Source organism: Myripristis murdjan, chromosome 12 (assembly GCF_902150065.1).
Source record: "Myripristis murdjan chromosome 12, fMyrMur1.1, whole genome shotgun sequence".
Lineage (NCBI taxonomy): Eukaryota > Metazoa > Chordata > Actinopteri > Holocentriformes > Holocentridae > Myripristis > Myripristis murdjan.
Window position 1 is genome coordinate 28,874,278 of NC_043991.1, and position 20,718 is coordinate 28,894,995.

At 40.3% G+C, this 20,718-nt stretch overlaps 1 protein-coding gene across 2 annotated transcripts; it reads left to right on the forward strand.

The window, feature by feature from the left end:
- The first annotated feature begins 227 nt into the window (after positions 1–227).
- On the forward strand, positions 228–20,233 carry prkaa1 (protein kinase, AMP-activated, alpha 1 catalytic subunit). 2 transcript variants are annotated; one of them, XM_030065218.1, is made up of 9 exons: positions 338–434; positions 3,157–3,298; positions 10,311–10,404; positions 11,732–11,876; positions 12,535–12,622; positions 12,779–13,003; positions 13,184–13,703; positions 14,834–14,960; positions 17,392–20,233. In XM_030065218.1, the coding sequence occupies exons 1-9, from the start codon at positions 338–340 to the stop codon at positions 17,685–17,687; spliced, it is 1,734 nt and encodes a 577-aa protein (XP_029921078.1). In that variant the 3' UTR covers positions 17,688–20,233. The 2 variants fall into 2 exon arrangements, with proteins under 2 accessions (XP_029921079.1, XP_029921078.1); XM_030065219.1 differs by lacking the exons at positions 14,834–14,960; positions 17,392–20,233 and adding an exon at positions 14,034–14,827 and having other exon boundaries at positions 228–434.
- Positions 20,234–20,718: the final 485 nt, after the last annotated feature.

The following is a 20,718-nucleotide window of genomic DNA, read 5'->3' on the forward strand; positions in this document are numbered from 1 at the left end:
TATTTATTTGAGTATGTCATTAATTTATTAATTAAGTTAAAATAACAGTCGTGGAAAAAGTACTTTTGGTTTAAGAGCCCCTCAGTCATAATTAAAGACAAAGGGACACTCGGATGCTTGACAAATAGTGCTGCTGACAGGCGTTCTCTGATTTAGGAGCTTTCTAAGCGCACGTGAAGGCAGCATTCGACGTACATTTTGACGAGCTGCGGGTCGGTGCTCGGCAGGAGCCGGCGGCGCCTCCCACTCTCCAGCTGTAGAGGCGCAGACAGCGGAGTCAGGTCCATCTCTACCCGCAGCTAGCTATCTAGCTTCACAGCAAGGCCACTGCGGGAAGATGGCGACGGACAAACCGAAACATGAAGGAAGAGTTAAAATTGGCCACTACATTCTCGGAGACACGCTCGGAGTGGGGACGTTTGGAAAGGTGAAAGGTATGCATCCGGATCTTTGTGACTGTGCGCTGTGCCCGCTCAGAGATGGTGGGAAAAGAGAGCATTTAGTGTCGCTGCTAATGTATCCCGCTAAGCAGAGGGCTAGCTCGTTGCAACACACTTGTTGTCCTGGCCATTAGCTGGCTAGCTCAACAACTTTGCGGCTCACGTTAACGGTACATGTTGTGATTTTTAGGCTGCATCTGTTAACTGTAGTGGATAGAAAGCAGACTGCACTTTAAAGTTGTTTTTTTATTTATATTCTTTTTGCGTCAGTTAGCTGCGTTGTGAGCTAACGTTAAGTTAGCTTCTGAGCTAGGACTATTTTGGCAAGACAGCCACCGGGGAGTGCAGCCTCTGGACTGATGTTAGCAGGCAAATTAGCGAAAGCCCAGCATTGTGCGTATCTTTCCTCTTTCGCTCACACTACCTCATCATTTTAGACCCACCAGAAACAAATGGATAGCGGTATGAAGCTGAGCACTGTGTGTGCTTTCCATCCTGTCACTCCTGGCTCCTTAATTGATATAGTTGTGTTTTCCCATACATTATCGATTGAGAGAACTGGCAGTGCAAATTTGATAGGTGTGTGTGTTTTGGTGTCAGACTCCCTGGCTGAATCAGGGAGAGAGCTTGGCTAAGCTGGTGTCAGTGTAGCTGGCCCACAGTGTGTCATCATACTACTGTGTGCCCGACTTCCTGTCTGTAGAGATGGACTGGTTTGTAACTGGTGTGCAGTTTCACACTATGTAAACAAGGCCTTCCTAACACTATATTTGGGGCTGTGTCCTTACTGTGGTGAGGATAGTCATTTACATGATCATTCCAGAGCCATAATTGCATTTATGAACTGATTTTCATCATGCATTGTCATCGGCCTCTTTGGAAGAAGTGCTCAAAACACACCTGAATAAAGTGAATCATACGCTCATTTTTAAAGATACAATAGAACAACCATTAGCGTCATTATATTCAGTTAATTATTACTGAGTCATCCTTTCAGACTTTTCTTAGTTGAAGGGGTCAGCACCACACTGCATCAGAGCTTAACTCGGTGATACATTATAGTCTTGATTAGTGTGGACTTTGTTAATGCTTCACTACCAACACCACTGTTAAAGTAATGTCTTTCTTGCAAGCTTGCTGTTGCTCCAACATCCAGATGTAATGTAACGCTCTCTTTCACGGGGCCTGTGCTCTATGGGTCCAGTCTAATGTTTAAGAAAGACTGTATTTGCACAATTTAACCCTGTTCCACATTGTTGTTTGTGTGAAAGCCTTGTATCTCCAGCTGTGAACACACTGGGAGCGATTTTGACGCATGTCAAACCCACTTTCTAATCCATTGTTTGCAATTGCATGGCATTCACTGTCAGTGTTTTGAGGCTCTTCCACTGTGATGCCTGGACTCAGAGTGTTTCAGTTTGAAGGCATCAAAACAGAAGCGGACAGACTGGAGCTGTTGTTTTACAACAGGGCAATTCAAAATTAACGGGAAATGGGAGGCCAACAGCCGTCTAGTAAAAGCCTCGCTTCCCCAGCGGCTACGTTGCCGTGAATGTACCGCCTACCCAGTGTCTATTGGGTTTACTGCTCACATTTATTAAATTAGTGAATACATTAACTAATGCTGATATGCAGTAACCGGCCAAAATCAGGGGAAAGCAGCCGCCTGCCACAAGTCCAGTGCTTCAAACCTGAGTGCACATACAACCTTCATGATCACATTTTTAGCAAGAAAGCACACAGACTAATGTTAGGTCAACACCATCAACAGTTTGGCTACTTACAAATTCTTTCGTGGGTTCCTGTGTGTTTGTGCCCAGCGCAGACTGGTGGTCTTTTAATCTGACCTGGAGAGAACACCAGTGTCCCAAAATCTTTTCTGTTTCAGCTGCAGCTCCGCTGCTTGGGGAATTTAGCTAACTGTCTACTGTCGACTGCTGCAAGTTTTAGGCAAGCAGTCGTTTTTTTGCAAAAATCTCTCTCGCCAAAATAAGTCCTGAGGTTTTAGTTTGTACAGTTTTAATACAACAACACGGACAGAGGGTTAAACAAGTATTGTGGGCTGTGGGGCATCAGATGACACTGTGCTCAGCTAGTCTAATTCCTAAACAATGTTTGAAATAGTGAACATTGAACCTTGAACAATGTGTTAATCTCATTCTTGCCAAATATGTGGACTGCCTGACTGTTCACATTGTTACTTGCAACAGGCAAGGATGGGATGATGATGATAATAATAATGATTATACTATTACTACTGATAATAATCATCATCATCTTGTGGTCATATTGTTGTACTCAACTGGATGCCTGTGCCATAGGAGTATTAAATGATGCGTGTCAAATGAGGTGTGTCAGTCATTGCTTTCAGTGCATGTGGGCCTTTTCACGTTAGCTGAAGGATTACATCTACGGGGAGAGAAAATCTTCTGCCCACTTGGGCTTACTAAGCCCAGTCATAAGTCAGTTGACAATATAAAATGCAATGTTTTCAAGTTATAAACCTTGCTGTTTTTAGTAGTTTCTGAAAAATTAACATTTTGGAAATCTGTGGATTTCATCTGACAGGGACAGTATTTTTGTATTGTGGTACTATAAATTCTTATGTTATGGTGGTGGAACTGTTTTCAGTCATTTTTCCTTTATGTTTCATATGTAATGTATTTCATGCTCTGTTTGCTATTTCTCATGTGCTTGCATTCTCTCTTTCCTGCAGTGGGGCAACATGAACTGACCAAGCACCAAGTGGCAGTGAAGATCTTGAATCGACAGAAGATCCGCAGTTTGGATGTGGTGGGAAAGATCCGCAGGGAGATCCAGAACCTCAAGCTTTTTAGGCATCCTCACATAATTAAACTGTAAGTCCTAGATAGCATCCTGCTCGCTCCTCCATAATCCCCCTCCCACCACATTAGTGCCACCCAGTGAGCTATTTCAAGGTTTTAATGGTTTGCATTAGAGTACATCTATCAAGGACAGTATCTGCCTGACCCAGTCTCCTTTCCCCTCAGTCCATTGCTCTTTCTGCCTTTATGTTTTTGTTTATCCCCTCTGTTGACCTTTCATGGTGAGTTACGCAAGTGCTTCACAGATTTAGCACCATACCCATAAATTTTGCTCCGTCTGTTCTGCATGCTCTGGCTGTGTGAGCTCTTCTTAAATTCAGTATCAATATTCATGATATAGCTCACAAAACTCTTGGTTCAACATAAACTCTCTTTGGTACTGTTTTTGTGCAACTGCAGTGCAGCAGGAGGAAGTTGTCCCTACCAAGTCAGATATGGTCCTTGGTGTATTTGATTAAGCAAACATGCTACTTGTCCAGTTTAACTTTGCATGGTAGAGTTGTCAAGCGTGTACATGTCGGAGCTTGGGCAAATGACTGTAGGGTATTGAGTCAGTGCTGAATTACATGTCTGAATTGACTGTACCAGTAATCTTGAGAGGCTAACTCACGGCTCTATCGATTAACTTGTGACAGTGCTTGTTTGGGTGTGGTGGGGGATATACTGATTGTAGCTTCTGTTGTAGTCTTGATGCAGTACAGGCCTACACATACTTTTGTCTTTTGAGTTCATGAACAGCTGTGGACTTGTACTGGTCAGGCGGATGCACACGGTTTTATCCGTATTATAATTGAGGGTCACGCATTTCCCGATGTATGTGTGAGACAGAGAGAAAGAGAGTGAACATGTGTGCCATAACATGACTATGAACATCAGCTGGCTGGTAGAGATAGCCTCCTTGTGCTCTTGCCCTTGCATGCCATGTTGTGTGTGTGAGTATGTATCGATCCTCTTCTCCTGTCAGGAGCGCAGAGTGATCCATCTGGAGCATGTGCAGTCGGTGTGCTTGCCATGCAGACAGTCCATGCAGTATCAAATTATGGCCTGCATGTGGACGTCCACATAGAGGTCCACGCAGACAAGGGTGGCTGACGACATTTACATCATGTGGAATGAAGCAGACCCATGTGAATGCACAATTTATGAATTAGCCGTAACAGTGCATAGGTTGTGTCTGTCTACGTATGCAAACGGAAGGCAGCATCGATAATGGAAAATGGAACAAGGCACAAAAATGAAAAAAAAAATGTGACAGTAACATACATGAAACTTTGAACTTTGCAGCCTATGGTTAGCCTTAAGGCTCATTTATGCTCCCTGTACGTTAGAAAAATGAATACGTCCATTTCCAACAATATAACCATCTCTCCCCGTATACTTTTATGCGTTCCTGATGTTGGCATGGCTGTTAAGTGATAGGTCCACTAGAGGGCAGTTTCTGGCGAAAACGAACATGGCGATGGTCGAGAACGTCGCAATAAGGGACGTGGCACAAAGAGGCAAACCTGGAGGAGGCGTTGCAGACGGTGGTGGTCTGTTAGGTCATTAAATACATCACGACAGGAGGACTGAGCATTCTTTTCTCTAATATTATCATTTTTAAAAATGTCTTCTTCGTTTCTTGCTCATTGACCGGTCTCTCTTTAACTGTTGGCTTCGCTGCCCGTGTGATTTCCGGTGGTACTGCTCCATTTTGTGTGTATCAGGAAGCCTCCTGAAAATGTGCAGAAAGGCAGATGAAATGAACACAGAGTACAGACAGAAGGCCGTATCCACCCGTATCTGTATACATACTTAACGTTGAGCATGAATGAGCCTTTATTCGGGCTGTAGTTACTCTGGGGATGCACTCACTAGGCACACAGTGGATGTCTGATAAAGACTAATGTAGCTGTAACTGAATAAAATCTGACCCAATGACATTTTCAATAAATGTCAAATAAATTTTACTAAAATATATAGTATGTGCATAATTCCTTCTATAAAGTCGTCATATTTGTTTTTAATGAATGTCTTAGCTGTGTTGGTTTCGATTTATTTCACTGGTGGCATCGAACATATAGATGATGGTTACAAGAGAATATGCATGTCAGCATGCTCTCAAGTTACCTGACCACTGCCCGGCTATCACAAAATCCCTTTTATATTATCGTAACAGCTTTCAACATTGTATGTTTTTTCACAGCAAATAGGCTTGGGCACATTATCAGCAATGCTGAGCCAGTCAAGCTGTTTTTGTTTTCTGTTTAAGACAACTTGTGGAAACCCACAATGTCTAACATTAGAATGTGTTGTTTATTTGATTTAGTTTAAGGGATTTGTAAGCTATCAGCACTTTTTGATAACTGAGATAATCCATAATACCATAATATTACATAATATAAAAAATACTGAAGGCAAGATTTGAAAGTAGATTTTTTAATAACATGTTCTCTCTTTTAAGTAATGGCTTTTTTCTGAACTAATGTCAAAGTGGTTACTGTGGATCTTAATATTGTGCAGTGTAGGTGACTTCCAAAACCAGATCAAATTATGCTGTTTTTCCGATCCCTTCAACAGTTAAAGCTAGAATTCTAAGTATAGGCTTTCTGCTGGGTGTCTTTTAGATTGTGAGCACCAAGTGGAGGGGGCAGGACATCTAAAAAGGATGGCTGGCCCAGACACAGTACCTCAAATGAACTACATCTGAATAAACTGTTTACAGTACAGTGGTGGACAGGGAAATGACTGCATGCACAGTTACACTGGGCAACCAGTGCGACCTGTGTGATACTCCAAATATTTTCCCAGGGTTGGCAGCTCTGATCTATTAAGATAATAATAACTTTCTGTTTTTGCATAATTTCATCATGAGAATCAAGAGGAGTTATCTTTGGAATCATAGGTAGTGATACTTGTGTTCCCATTGAGTTGAGGTAGCCTATGTGTTGGACTTGAGTCCATTTTGTATATTCATGGAACACAACTAGATGTCTTCAGCTAGATGAAGAGGAAAGCATAGTATGGTAGTGATAGGAATATAGTTGTGATGTTTTAGATATTGTTTCTTCAGGAGATTGATATAGATAGAAAATGTTTAATTATAATTTGGTGGTTTGGGCATAGTTGGTTCCAGGAGTGATTAAGTTTTATTGTACAACAGTTAAAAGTAGCTTTTAACATTTTGATGATGGTTGTTGTTGATTACTACCCTCCGGAAATATTGTATCTTGTGTCATTCCCAGTTTGACGGTGGCCATCAAGGTTACATTGCCATTTCTTGATGCATTAGGATATACCGGCGCAAATTTGTACTCATTTTTGCCATATTTCATATAGTGAAATAAGGCCAAAGTTATGTATAATTAGACAACATTTGCTTACCCAAAATTGAGGTAAATCTTGAATCTTGATACTGAACTTTTTTTTTTTTACATTAAAACCAGTCTTAAAAAAACAGTAAAATGACCAGGCCTTGATAAATCATATGATATAATAGCATCATATGTTGGTGATGCAAGCACAAGAACTACCACTCACTTCAATTCATCCACTAATGAAATCCCTGGAGTCATTCCTGCTGAAATAAACTTGGCCAGAGCCCTCGCAGGGCCCCTCGAAGTCTGGTTACTGCCCAGAGAAGCCACTGCAGTTTCACATGCTCAGCCCAGACCAGTGGAGTTGAGTGACTTTAGTGCAGGGCAGCCTTGTTAAGGGGAGGACAAGAAAAGCACAAGATTAATAGGAGACACAGAGACTTAGTTAAGAGTCTGTGTGTCTTCTTTAGTTTAGAATCTGGCTCCGTTCATTCAAATCCATTCTCTAAAGCAGTCCTTTGCAATAAAACTGTAAAAGTTGCTCTTTATACATAAGAGGACCAACTTTTTCCAAATTTATAAATGATGATGTTTATAAATTATGGTGCTTAAAATCTTTCCATTGCAGTGCAAAAGATGTGGAAGAAAGCCAGTGTTTCTGCCTCATGGAAATCTTTGTGAAGGATTACAGTGGTCAGTTTTCAGGTTGCCCAGTCTAGTGAAGGAAGCTGATATCTAGGGAAGGGGGTGGGGGCAGACGTGCACGGTGAACACTGGGCACGTTTGCATAAACTAGTTCTTGTAGAAAGTGAATGAAGGTAGACTTTGTCTGGATTGTGTTTAGGTGGACTTGTACAAAGTCACCAGGTGTTCAGTTTGTGATGGAGGAGCAAGTTGAAAACTAAGAGCCATCTGAAACGAATGAGTCATCTTTTGGATTTCTGGGAATTAAACTTGCAGTGGCTTTTTGATTGCTGGATGTTCCTGGATGTTGATGAGTAATCTTATCTAGTAGTATCTTTCTTATGATATTGTGCCAGTATATAATTTGACAAAGTCATAAACTCAGGTCAGCTTTGAACCTTTGGCTGTTAATTTTGTCATGGACTGTAAATAAATACAGCTTGTAAAAGACAGTGATGGAATTTCACTGCGACGTTCCTTTCTCTTTTGTCAGGCTCAGGGTCTGACTGGCACCCCCAGCACACTTGTCTCTGTCTCACGGTGTGTGTGTATTTGGTGTGTTTATATAGTTACTATATTTAAAAACTAACTCTGTGTGATGAGAAATGGAGTGTGTGGTCTCTCCGTAGTGTATACTGTGTCTGTTTCTGAGAGTCTATTTGTAAGTGGTCTTTCACCAGTGGTTGCTGCTGCTGCTGGCAGAGCAGTGGTGGAGTGGTGAGGCCAGCATCCTCCTCCAATAGACCGTTTCATGGAAAACAAAAGGAAAAAGGCTTTCAAATGCATTGATTGATTGGTGTGTGAATACTTGAATGGATACACGGTGAAAAGTAATTGTAGGCCAAACTCTAAAACCAGGAGGGGTTTCTGTCTTTTATGCAAACAGAAGAATCTCTAGACTTTGCCACACTGACAGTCTATTAATGATATGCTTTGAGACCGAATATGCTGTAGCTGGTGTAACCAGGTTTAGCAAAAAACAAGTGTAAACATCTTAATTCAAGAATTCATTTTAGTCCTATCCCAGGACAGTCTTTTTTTTTTCTTCTTTTTTTGGGGGGGGAAATTTTCCCTAAGGCCAGAAATTTGGAACTACAACTTGAATCTGTGAGCAGAACTATCATTATTAACTTCTCAGGGATAGAAAAAGTAAAAATGATTGGTGTAAAAGCCCCAGTTATGCTGACATTGTTCTTTGTAGTGCTTATAGTTCTTAAAACATTACTATGCTGCAGTAGCAGAAAATGCATGATATTTTTTTTAATCCCTAACAGTACACAGAGTCTTGAGGTGGAAGCTGTCAGTGTCATTGCCATATGCACAAATTTTAAGTTTTACATGTCAAAATATATTAATGATCACTAGCTACATAACCAACTAGCAAGTCTAGCTAGTTTGCCTGCTCATTATCTTTGATGTGGTCCGTTTATAATGTTTTTTTAGGTCTGTCATTGTCATCCAATTTTTTTTTTTTTTTTTTTTTTTTTTTTACTTTACTTTTACTTTTATATGAAAAAAATGAGTAGACACAAGGTAGGTCTCCAAAGTTGCTGTGAGACTGAAAGGCCTTTGCAAGGTGGGTGGGCATGAATTGTAACCACATCTACTACAATCATGGCGTATGCCATGCCATTAAGATGGCCTCCAAAAAATAGTAGCTTGTGGTTCTGACTGAAGACAAAAAGGCACCACTTGGTCAAAATGATGGATATTTATCTCATTAGTAAGACAGCAGAGTGTTATGTGATGACATAGCTATGATTGAAGGATTTGGACGTTGCATATGTTTTTGCATAGTGTGTGGTTGCTGATCCAGGATTGAACAGTTGAACAAGCGGTTTCAAGCCACACGGAGTTCAGGCATCATTATAGCTAACAGTTGGTGGTGAGCATGCTGGTTTGAGCCTGCAAAGTTTAACTGTCCAATTAGGCTGTCTGTTTTTCCCCCAGTACAGTTTCTGTGCCATTTTAAGTCAGTGAGGTCTGTGGCCTTACCTTGTTGTTCAGCTTAATGTTGAGTATAACAATTACGGGGGGAACATGACATTAGTACGGTGCTAAGTCTAATGTGATCACAAGTAGTCAGGAGTATGTATAAAGGGGCAGCCTTACACTTAAAGGATAAAGTTTGCTATTTTGGAACCTAGGGCATATTTAACGATTACTTGGCATCATCCTTAGATGTAGAAAGCATCATTTCACCAGTTGCTTCAGCACTGATGCTGATATCGATGTGCTGCAGGCACAACAGCGGTCAATAGGGCAGTCATTAATGAGTTTAAAAAACGAAGATTGCTCTACTGAAACGGAAAGCTTGGTGTATACTCTCGTCAGTCTCAGATTGATCTCCTGAAAAAGGGTATCGCAAACTGAGCAACTGAGCATTTTGCCCATAGTTAAGGGCTCAGACAGTTGTATTCTTTCGTGACTTTTGGTAATTATTTTGGTGCTTGGCAGTCTGAACTGAATCAGCCAGTACCAATGACCTCATGTATTATAGCACTGGAAATAAGTCCAAAACAAAAACATTTGGTTGGGTGGCCAGTTTAAATATTAACAGGGTATGAGATGCACTGGGCAGCAGGTGTCTGACACACTGAAGAAATTTCAAGGCTAAATTATCTTTGTTGTGGCATTTAATTTATTGTTGCTCTAAAATGTTCTAAATACATTTCAGATTTGTTAATGTAGTGTACCAAAATTCTCATACAGGAAGTAGTCTAAATTGCTGACCCAGCTGATGTTTGAATATCAGGTTGCTCTAAGAGCATCTGTGCAGGAAAACTGTGATGAGAAATTTCCATTGAGCTCTGAAATGTTTGTAGAATAGCTTCAAGTGGTCACCATATTGTAAAGCACACCTGAAATCCATTTGGTGAACAATGTTGGTAGGGGTTTGATGACTTCTGATGTTTCTACAATGCTGGGATGTTAGACATGTAATACAGGGAAATGAGGCGTAAGCCTCTATGTTTGAATAGTGTCATTTCATCTGATGATTGCTCAGCTATTTGTTTCACACCCCGTGTTTGTTACTTCTACAGGTATCAGGTTATCAGCACCCCTACAGATATCTTCATGGTGATGGAGTATGTCTCTGGAGGAGAGCTGTTTGACTACATCTGTAAAAATGGAAAGGTAACACATTATTTTATGTGTGTTATGTTGTAAGATGTTTCTTGTGTTATGATGATGTCCTGTCATTTTTCAGTGTTTCTCTCTGTCCTATTGTGCATTCAGGCCTCTTACTTTATAATCAGTGTAGGGCTGTGCCATATATCATTCATGATAATACCAGTACAAATTTGTCTGTGGGGGGAAAAAAAAAAGTGTCTCATCATGATATCGTAATAAAGCAGCATGATGACATGTTGACGCATTTGCAAACCCTACCACGCAGCCTACAGCATTCTCTAACACCCAGAGCTGTGTCAGCCTCTGACCAGGAATTCAGTGTTTTCCACACCACCTCGGTGCACTCACAGTCCCTTTAGCAGAAGGGTTTGTTAGAGATGACATGTACCTCTCGAGCCTTTGCCATTGCGTGAAGAAAGAGTGGCCGCTCAAGTTCAATGTGCACCACAACAGGCTATAGTTTAGATCTACTTGCCTGTGGTGATTAATGTCCTCGAGTATCCTTATATCTTCCTGTGTGTTCCAGTTAGTTACATTCCAAGTATTCAGTCAGTGACAGAAAGTAAGTGCCTGTTGCTCCTGTTATGTAATGTTTCTATCTTGGAATTTAATTGTGCATTTATATGTGCCCAGCGTGATGACAGATCTTCCCAGTATTGTTCTAATGCTCATGGTGTAACTGACTGGACTGAATATTAAGTTAGCTATTGTGAGCTGCCTGTGTTTAAGTTGAAGTAGCACAGGCAGTGCTGTGAAGAATTAAAATAATAGCGTGTCCATTTGGTGAGGAAATGTTTGTTTTGTGGACGCCATTTTCTAGCACCCTTGTTTAACCAGAGGGCAGCGCTATTGTCATCGTAGCCTGGTTAGGAATACATTTGTGAAGTGTATTTCTCTGAAGAGCAACATTCTTATTTGTCTGCAATTCTAGGTTAATGTTAAAAATGGACCTTGCAATGTTCATAGGTACCATGTATGGTCCATAAATGCCTTGCTACTACAGAGTATTGAACAAAGGAAGTATCACTGAGGAAAAAGCAAGGTGAGCAGGGTAAAGTTGAGTAAAAACACTAAAGGTTGAGAATTAACTAGAATTAAAATGATGAAATAAGAAATAGCAGGCTAGATATAGGCTAATGTACAGGGTCATTCTGAGGGAAACACTGGCTGCCGCTTATGATGCACATCATCCTTGAACAGCTGTGATGGTATAAAACCAGTACAGCTTTTAAATGTTATTAAGCACACAACTCTGAGTGCCGTTTAGTGGGCTATGATGTGCTGACTGAGTCACAGAGAAGATCACACCTCACTGTCCCTGCTTTGACAGTTGGATGAGAAGGAGAGTCGCCGGCTGTTCCAACAGATTATTTCAGCAGTAGACTACTGCCACAGACACATGGTGGTGCACCGAGACCTCAAGCCAGAGAATGTCTTGCTTGATGCCCAGATGAATGCAAAGATTGCTGACTTTGGTAAGTCACCCTCTTAGCCCCAAACCCTCACATTGCCTCCTCTCCCTGTGCTATTAGCTGTGGACAAATATTACAGTTAAGAAGATAATGAATGATTCATGAATCCAAACTGGTTAATAAAAATGGTTCTCACTACCATTACTGAAGCGGTGTGTAGTCATTCTTATAGCTCAAGCAATTTATAAAGAAAAGTTTCAACCTTTTAGTGCAGTTTTAGCAGTTAATAAACATAACTGACAACAATTTGTTTGTATTGCACAATTCAGCTGTTCTCAAAGCAACAACATAGATGTATCAAATTGTATTGGCACAGATAAAAAATATGTGGCATTTGACCTGTCACTTGCAAAAGAGATGTCAAAATCACAGAGTTGCTGGAGCGGTTAGTGACTTCCTTTAGATCTCAAATGTAGAATGGAGCTGCTCTCATAAATAATACTCTGAGCTTTTGTCAAGGACATTGGATTAACACATGTTCATTTTGAGCCACACTATTAAAATGGTGAAATACTTGAATGCCTCAATTTTCAGAATTAAATAAAGTTTTTGGTTCTGGCCTGATGCTGTATTAGTATGTCAAATCTATGGCTTTTTGAAATACACACAGCTTATGTGTCATGTGTTACATGATATAACACTGAGAAATGTTTATGTGCAGGTTTATCAAACATGATGTCAGATGGAGAGTTCCTGCGAACAAGCTGTGGTTCTCCAAACTATGCTGCTCCTGAGGTTATCTCAGGAAGGTAACTTCATAAATCATATTCCTCATTAGTCATTAATATAGGGATCACACTTTTAAGCACTCATGATACTAAAAAGGCACTGTGTAAGAGGCTATACAAATCATAACAGTGATTTAATAGGATCATGTCTGTCTGTGCCATGAACATTTTCTACAGGTTATATGCTGGTCCAGAGGTGGATATATGGAGCAGTGGGGTGATTCTATATGCCTTGTTGTGTGGGACGCTTCCCTTTGATGACGACCATGTGCCAACACTCTTTAAGAAGATCTGTGATGGGATTTTCTTCACGCCACAGTATCTGAACCCCTCTGTAATAAGTCTCCTTAAACACATGCTGCAGGTGGACCCCATGAAAAGAGCCACCATCAAAGAGATTCGGTGAGCCATTTCAAACCATTGCCACAATCATTCAGTTGTTTTTATTGAATATACAGCACATTATTTACCTTTAGAGACCTATGGATGACAAACTGTAGTCTTATTTAAATAGTTGCACTGGCATGGTTTACTGTGTTTTCATTAAAGCTTGGACCATGCATTTTTTTTTTACTCCCACAGAGAGGATGACTGGTTCAAAGAGGATCTACCCAAGTATTTGTTCCCTGAGGATCCATCTTACAGCAACAACATAATTGATGATGAGGCCCTGAAGGAGGTATGTGAGAAGTTTGAGTGTACTGAGGAGGAAGTGCTGGCATGCCTGTACAGTCGCAACCATCAGGATCCACTAGCCGTGGCCTACCATCTCATCATCGACAACCGCCGCATCATGAGCGAGGCCAAGGACTTTTACCTGGCCTCCAGCCCCCCTGACTCCTTCCTCGATGACCAGCACCTGACCACCTCTGGAGCCACTGTGGCTGGCATTCTCAAGCCCCACCCTGAGCGTGTGCCCTTCCTGGTGGCAGAGACCCCTCCCCGGCCTCGCCATACACTGGACGAACTGAACCCCCAGAAGTCCAAGCACCAGGGTGTGAGGAGGGCCAAGTGGCACCTGGGTATCCGTAGTCAGAGTAGACCCAATGATATCATGTCAGAGGTGTGCCGTGCCATGAAACAGCTGGATTACGAGTGGAAGGTAAGTTGATGAGTGGGGCACAAGGGAGAAAATTCAAATAGGCCTAACCTGGTACTTATTCTGATGCTGTTGAAAGGCTATGAAAATGACAGGAGGTCAGATACTTATGAAACAGAAAACTGAGATTGCTTTTCCTTTCTTTGTAGCCTACGCAAGCTGGCTTACAGTAATACCCATCTAGTCCATTTATAAACCAAGGCATCAGGGTCTCAAAACTAGAGGATGAATTTGGATTAAAGAAAGCAGTCATTGAAGTTAATGCAGTATATTCTCTCTAAATGTTTACCCAAAATCATTACCATGTTTTTTTTTTTTTTTTTTCTCTCACAGGGATAATGCTTCTTGACCTACAATGGAATGTTGCCTTTCCAGATACTTTTTTTTTGATTAAAAACATAGAAATCTTAGGAATGTACCAGTTGACTTATCTTGTGGGAAAATGTATTTCCTGTTTTTGCTCTGGCTCTGATATGAAGCAGCTATTTATATTTTTGGGCCTTGGGATACACAGTAGTAGACCATGGTAATTTCTAAATTACACAGAACCCACTGTGCTAAGTCAACCCTGCGAGTTGGAACTGTTGCCCCAAAAACATTAAAGTTCTTCTAGCTGGTCATATGCAATTTCCCTGCTATTTGTTTGCCACATTGTTGAAGAGTTTGTTCTCACTTTTATCACACTCTGTCTGATAATTAATTTAAACTTCCGTTACAAAGGATGCTTTTTCAGGACTTGAATATATATAGTTATTGTGTCTATATAGATACAATGGCCCTTACTCATCAAGCTATTGTGGAAGAGCACAGAAACTACCATGGAAATTATCCTTAGACATGTGACAAGTCTGGAACTTTCTCAGGGTGCCAAAAATGATTGTAAAATGCATGACTGATTGATAAATTAGCAGCAGCCATGGAATGAGAACCTTTTGAATCAGTGAATCATTTACATATGACACCCAACATCCTACAGGTTTAGTGACTATTGGCCTATATAAAGGAAGGGCGAGTGCAGCAGAAGATCTTGAAGATCTTGCTTGAAGATGAGACTTGATTGCACGATAGCTTGATGAGTGAGGCCCAGTGGTATTATGCAGTCTTTGTCTCTTCACCCGTTGTAACTCTTGCAGGTTGTGAATCCATATTATTTGCGTGTGAGAAGGAAGAATCCAATCACTGGGATGCAAACCAAGATGAGTCTTCAGCTCTACCAGGTGGACAGCAGAACCTACCTCCTTGACTTTCGTAGCATAGATGGTAAGTTTAAACTATGCTTATTCCCATATCATTACCATTATAAAGAAAAACCTTATCAAGATTGATTCTTTCAGCTGAGCTGAGCTGATGAGATGAATGACATATTTGCATACTAATATTGAAACAGGTATTGGGGCAGTTGTGTAAAATTGCCTTTTCGCATTATTCAAAATTTTACTGATAGCCACCCTGCCCAAATTATCAGCTTCATTAAGGAGAATGTGTCTCTATGAAGAGAACTGAATTTGAATTGTGGAGACCAGAATTTGAAATTGTAGTCAGACGTTAAATTCATTAATAAAGGCTTTCAATGATGCTGATCTCTTTCCATAGAACAGACATGAAAGAGGAAAGTATTCACAGGTATGGAGGAAACAAAGTGTCTCACCGCTGACATATTGGCATGAATTTGGCTGTTGATGACCAAGGCATTGTTGTGATGGCAGTTTGATAAAGAGTACCTAACCTGGTCAACTAATACACACGTGAAGTTACAAAGTTTCTTGTTTTTTGAGAGAGCATTTCTTTTAAGAAATAGATCAAGAAAAAACATTTGACTATTAATCTGCATCTGTGTTGCATTTGACTGTCTACATAAACCGACGATGAACTTGCCTCACATTCTTGAGAAAACTAGAGCAGTTGCAACACGCCAGATTTCAAGTAAAGCAAGCACTTTTTAAAGGGAACTCCCAAAGTGGATGGGCAAAAAAAAAAGACCAAAACTTGGTAATGTGCAACCCAGAGTTGCACATTGATTTTGGTTTTAGACTTGAAGAGTTAAGCAGTTGTGCAGCCAACTGGTCTTCTCTGAATAAATTAAAGATTCAACGTGTAATACTTCCATTTTCCCAAGATATACAAGGACCAGTGAATATCAGCAGGTGAAGCTGAATGCTCATGAGAGAATCAAAGTGAAAGACTCCTGGTGCACCCGTTCCTGAAAATTCTGGATACAAAAACACAGGAGCAGTCCAACTCTCCATTTCTGTTGTTTGAAGACGCTTCTACCACTTACAAGGTCTCCTCAAGGATTCTTATCCAGCCCAAGACATTTGGAGCATACTTGCAGTTGTGAGGGAACTATGCAGTGATTTTATTTGCTGTAGGAACTGGCTAGCATTAACATATCTGGGTGCTTTACTTTTTGTTTAATATGATATCTCGACTAGTTTTTTTAAGATAAACCTAATAGCAGTTGTGTGGCTGGTAGTGAACATTAGTGAAGGACGACAAATGAAACAGTCATCTGGTCTATAAAGAGAAACACTATCAAAATAAATGCAATTTGGTGTGACAAATTTCAGAGTGGAAATTAAAATACATGCAGCTTCTTGTGTTTTGTAAGGGATGTTATTTTGTCAGTAAGTATAATTAAGCATGAAACCAGATTTTTTTTTCGTGGAGCTCAATATTAGTGTCTCTTAACCCACTACTTGTGCACTACTTCGCAAGCTAAGTTATTGCTGCTTCACTAAAAAATGAAATGAACACTGACAAAGTCATGACCATAGTAGCTTTCCTTGTTTATGTTGGAGTTGCCTTTGTTAACTTGTTTACAGCGCCGCTTGTGCTGTGTATCTGCAACCTTTGTATTGTGATCTGCTTGATCCTGCTTGCCAGGAGGGAGACGAAGGGTGGAGGGGGGGGTTTGCAGCCTACATGTCATTGAAAAGGAGCCAAGGCATGTGTGTGTTTTCATTTGTTGTCGTTCCATTCTCAACGATAGAGGTCAGCATTGAGGCAGAAATTACACATAGGCTCCTGAATGCCCATAAATTGAGTCCGTCAACTCTGAATCACAACCCAGGAGTAAAAATTGACTGTTACTTATGTTTTTAATGGCTTAAAATTTTGAACGCCACTAAAAAGAAACTGCAGCTGTAGCTCTCTCTCATCCCAACTATCCCAGCTGAACACAAGGGTACACACACAAGGTTAATATTTAGTCATATACCACTTACACACACAGCGTAAAGTTTGTCACCCATTAACATGACCAGACTCTAGGATATTCTGGCAAGCCCTGAAATCCCCCCACCCCCGTATCACAGTGGTATTTACTTGGGTTCTGTCCTATAGCACTGTTTCAGTGTGGAAAAACATCAATGATTGACTCAATGTTGAGGCCCTGAGCTGTTGCACAGGTATTTTTGGCCATTCGCCAGCACTTCAAAGGAAGATTTGAGATAAAGTGCGTCATTAACTTCACACAGAAAACGTACAGGGTGTAAGGGTAAATTTTGACTTTAGATTACTTTTACGTCGTCTGGTTCCAGTTTCTGCTCAGTTATGACCATTAACCATTCAGTGTTATTAAAATCAATGGATCACTGTGACCAATCAAATAAAAAAAAAAAAGGCCATTGTTTGACTATGTTTGAGTTTGACCCATGTAGGAAACATGTTTGTTTGTGTTTTTTTGTTGCAGATGAGATGTTGGAAACAAAATCTGGGACTGCTACCCCTCACCGCTCTGGGTCAGTGGGGAATTACCGCACCACCGTTAAGAATGACGTAGATGGGGCCGAGGGCAAAGGGGACGCTCCAGCTGTGTCTACTCCTGTGCACCCCACCAAGGCCGCAGAAGGCTCTTTAGTGTCGTCGCTGACCTCATCTGTCGACTCGACAGGAGGGGGAGACAACGCCTCGTACCCCAGACCGGGAAGTCACACCATAGAGTTCTTTGAAATGTGCGCGAATCTTATCAAACTACTTGCACGATAGCTCGCAAAACAATCGCAAGCCTTTTGTCCTCTCCGAGTGTCTTTATAGCAATAAGCATGCAACTGATTCATGGCGCAATTCATCCCCACTGAGGATGAACTGATTGTTCCATGGCACTGATGCAGGTTGGTATCCCCCAGACTGATGGATTGTATATCAAGCTGGCAGGGGATGCTAAGGGTTATAGGGAAAGATGAATGACAAGCTACTTTAATAGTTAAGACAGAATAACATTTAAGAGATGGTTTTACATTTTCCTGATCAATTTTATTAGTAATTATCCACATCCCACGTATACATATACGAGTCCTGAGTGATGACACTGAATTTTCTGTACTGTAGCCAGCGAGCACTGCTTTTCAGTACGGAGAACAAAAGCAAGTTTTTGCCTGCAGAGGAGGAAGCCACGAGGTGAGGGTTAGGATGCAGAGGTGGCAACGGTAGGATGCAGGGAGCACTTTTGCACAGTTTTCTTTTATTTCCTGCTGCTCTGTTTTTCTCTCAAAGGAGATCAGAGAGGCGGTGCAGATGTCTCGGGGCTCTGCACCGGCTAGAACAAGGGTTGTCATGCCAATCACGCTCATTGGACTATGAAGAAATGCAATGACCCCTGTATTTCTCTCTTGTGTCAGGGACAAAAAAAGAGTGCGTCATAGGAAATATGTTTGATTTTCTTTTTTGTGAATTTAATTGAATTTTCAAAGACTAAATTTTCATGGTTTTGTCCGTGTTGTAAAGATTTCCGTTTAAATATATCTGTCCCCTACATTTTTATATATGAAGAATTGAATATATTTATCAGTGCTTTAAGTGGGGGGTGGGGGGGGGGGGGGGATTATAGGTTATATCAGAAATGGAAATAGCTTTTTTCTTTCTTGCATTAAGATCTATTGCTGGATGATTTTCTTTTTTCTTTTTTTACTGGTTGTCAAATCAATATATCAGCTTTGTTTTTCCTTCAATCACAGGTATTCCGATACACTTGATTTTCTTTTCAGATAAACATAGCCTACTTTTCACCACTTAAGCAAGAGGTATTTGCCATGACAGTCAACATTTAGATATATCATTTTCAGCGTCTCATATTGAAATGACAAGTTGATTATTATTATTATTTGTTACTGTAGTGTTTTCTTTTTTTCTTGTTTTTTCAGAATTGATGGTAAAGATTAGCGCATCATTACAGAGTGACATGCCTTTTGCCTACATACAGTTTGTAAATGTCAATCCTTAAGAAATGTATAGAGCTCAGGGCTCAATTTGAAAAATATTAGTAGCAATTACATGCAGTGCATGGATGATATGTATTGGCAGATGAATACATCCAAAATATTGTCATTGTAAGACATGCTAAGATTATTTTTTGATGGCCCTTAAATTCCTCTGAGGAGTGATTTTTGGAGAAAGGTTTACATATTTGTCGAAACCCCAAAACCCCTTAATGAAGTGTTAGATATGTATTTTAATCATATGACATGTCCCCTCTGTGTCCAGAGTCTTTTTGAAGTCTTAAGTAGTGTCTGTCATTTGGCTGCCTTATCATTATCAGTACTGTTAATCAGTTTTTATATCAGTAAAAGTTAAACACAGTTGTGGTCAGAATTATCGGCATTCCTTGCAGCTTCAATAATTCACTGTTTCATTGAAGCATTGAAGTTAAAAAAAGATTATTTAGTGTGTCAGTGGTGCAGAAGAAGTATTTCAGAATACAGATGTCAGCTCAATACTAGAAGTTAATTCTTAAAATTTTTGGCTCATCCTCACACACTGTTGCACTAGGATTCCATGTGAGTGCTAAGTGTTTCAGGGTTACATCAGAATTTTAAGAATCTGTTTGCATGAAATTCTCATAATGTTACCAAACACTAAACATTTACCAAATTTCAGTTTTGTGATAATTAAACCAGCAAAGGTTTAGGTTGCCATTACTACTGTTGATGCAAATGAGATATTCCTAGTCTCAGCTGGTGTGGAGATCACACTGCCGTATATTTTTCACAGAAATCATGAATCCTCAGCAACAGTTGCAAAGATTGACTATAATTCTGACTGTGCCTGTTTCTCTTGCTGTCCTCTTGTTGGGAGGCAGGGCAAGTTTGGACTGAAACCTTGATATTTGACTGCTATGTCTCAGTTTTAAGATGTAGTTTATGAGATATTGTAGTGATCATGGTAAAGAAATATGCTGTGGTCTTTAAAATGTTTGTAGGACTAAACATTTTTAGCTTCCAAGGGCAGATGCAAGTTATGATTTTTTTTTTTCTTTTCTTTGTTTTTTCATGGTAACATCAAAGGTTCTGTGGGGGAAATGTATGTGTGAGACCAGTGATCTTATGGACAACTTATGTTGTGAATGGGTGTCCAAAAAATGGGCTGGCTGCAGGAAAATGATGTAATTGTATCTGTCTGAACTGCTTCAAATAAATGTTATATTTTTGTTTTGGTGTGTAAAGGGACCCAACCAGAATGACCAATGTAAATCTCAATGGACAGTGTTGAAATCATTTGTATACACAACTGCCTAATAAACAGCTAAATTGCACACACTTCTATGCCCATGATATTCTGTTTGGTTCTTGTATAATAATGAGGAAAGATTGAGCTCAATAACTTCAATTTTACACTGACTGAACATGAAACTGCAAGTGATAGATAGATACAGATATAGCTAGAGATCTTTCATGCAGTAAATTAACAGCCTGTATATTCCTGAAAATTGAGCTGTACTTGATGGCAAAGTCATTGGCAGGAGCTGGTGAGACAGATTAATCGGCTCTGCCGCCATCTAGTGGCCATTTATGTGAGTCGACGGTCTGGACGGATCTATTTTAGAAAACATTAAAATGACATATATACGCCATACCCATAAAGATGACTGGTTGAATTTAAAACAAGTTTTATTTAATCCTTTTTCACATGTGAGAGCACGCTTAATTAAACGTTTTAAAACTAAACAAAAAAGGAAAATATACGGTCCACAGCATTAAACGTTTGAGTTGACCTCTGGCTTTGTTCGCGGCAATGATTTTGT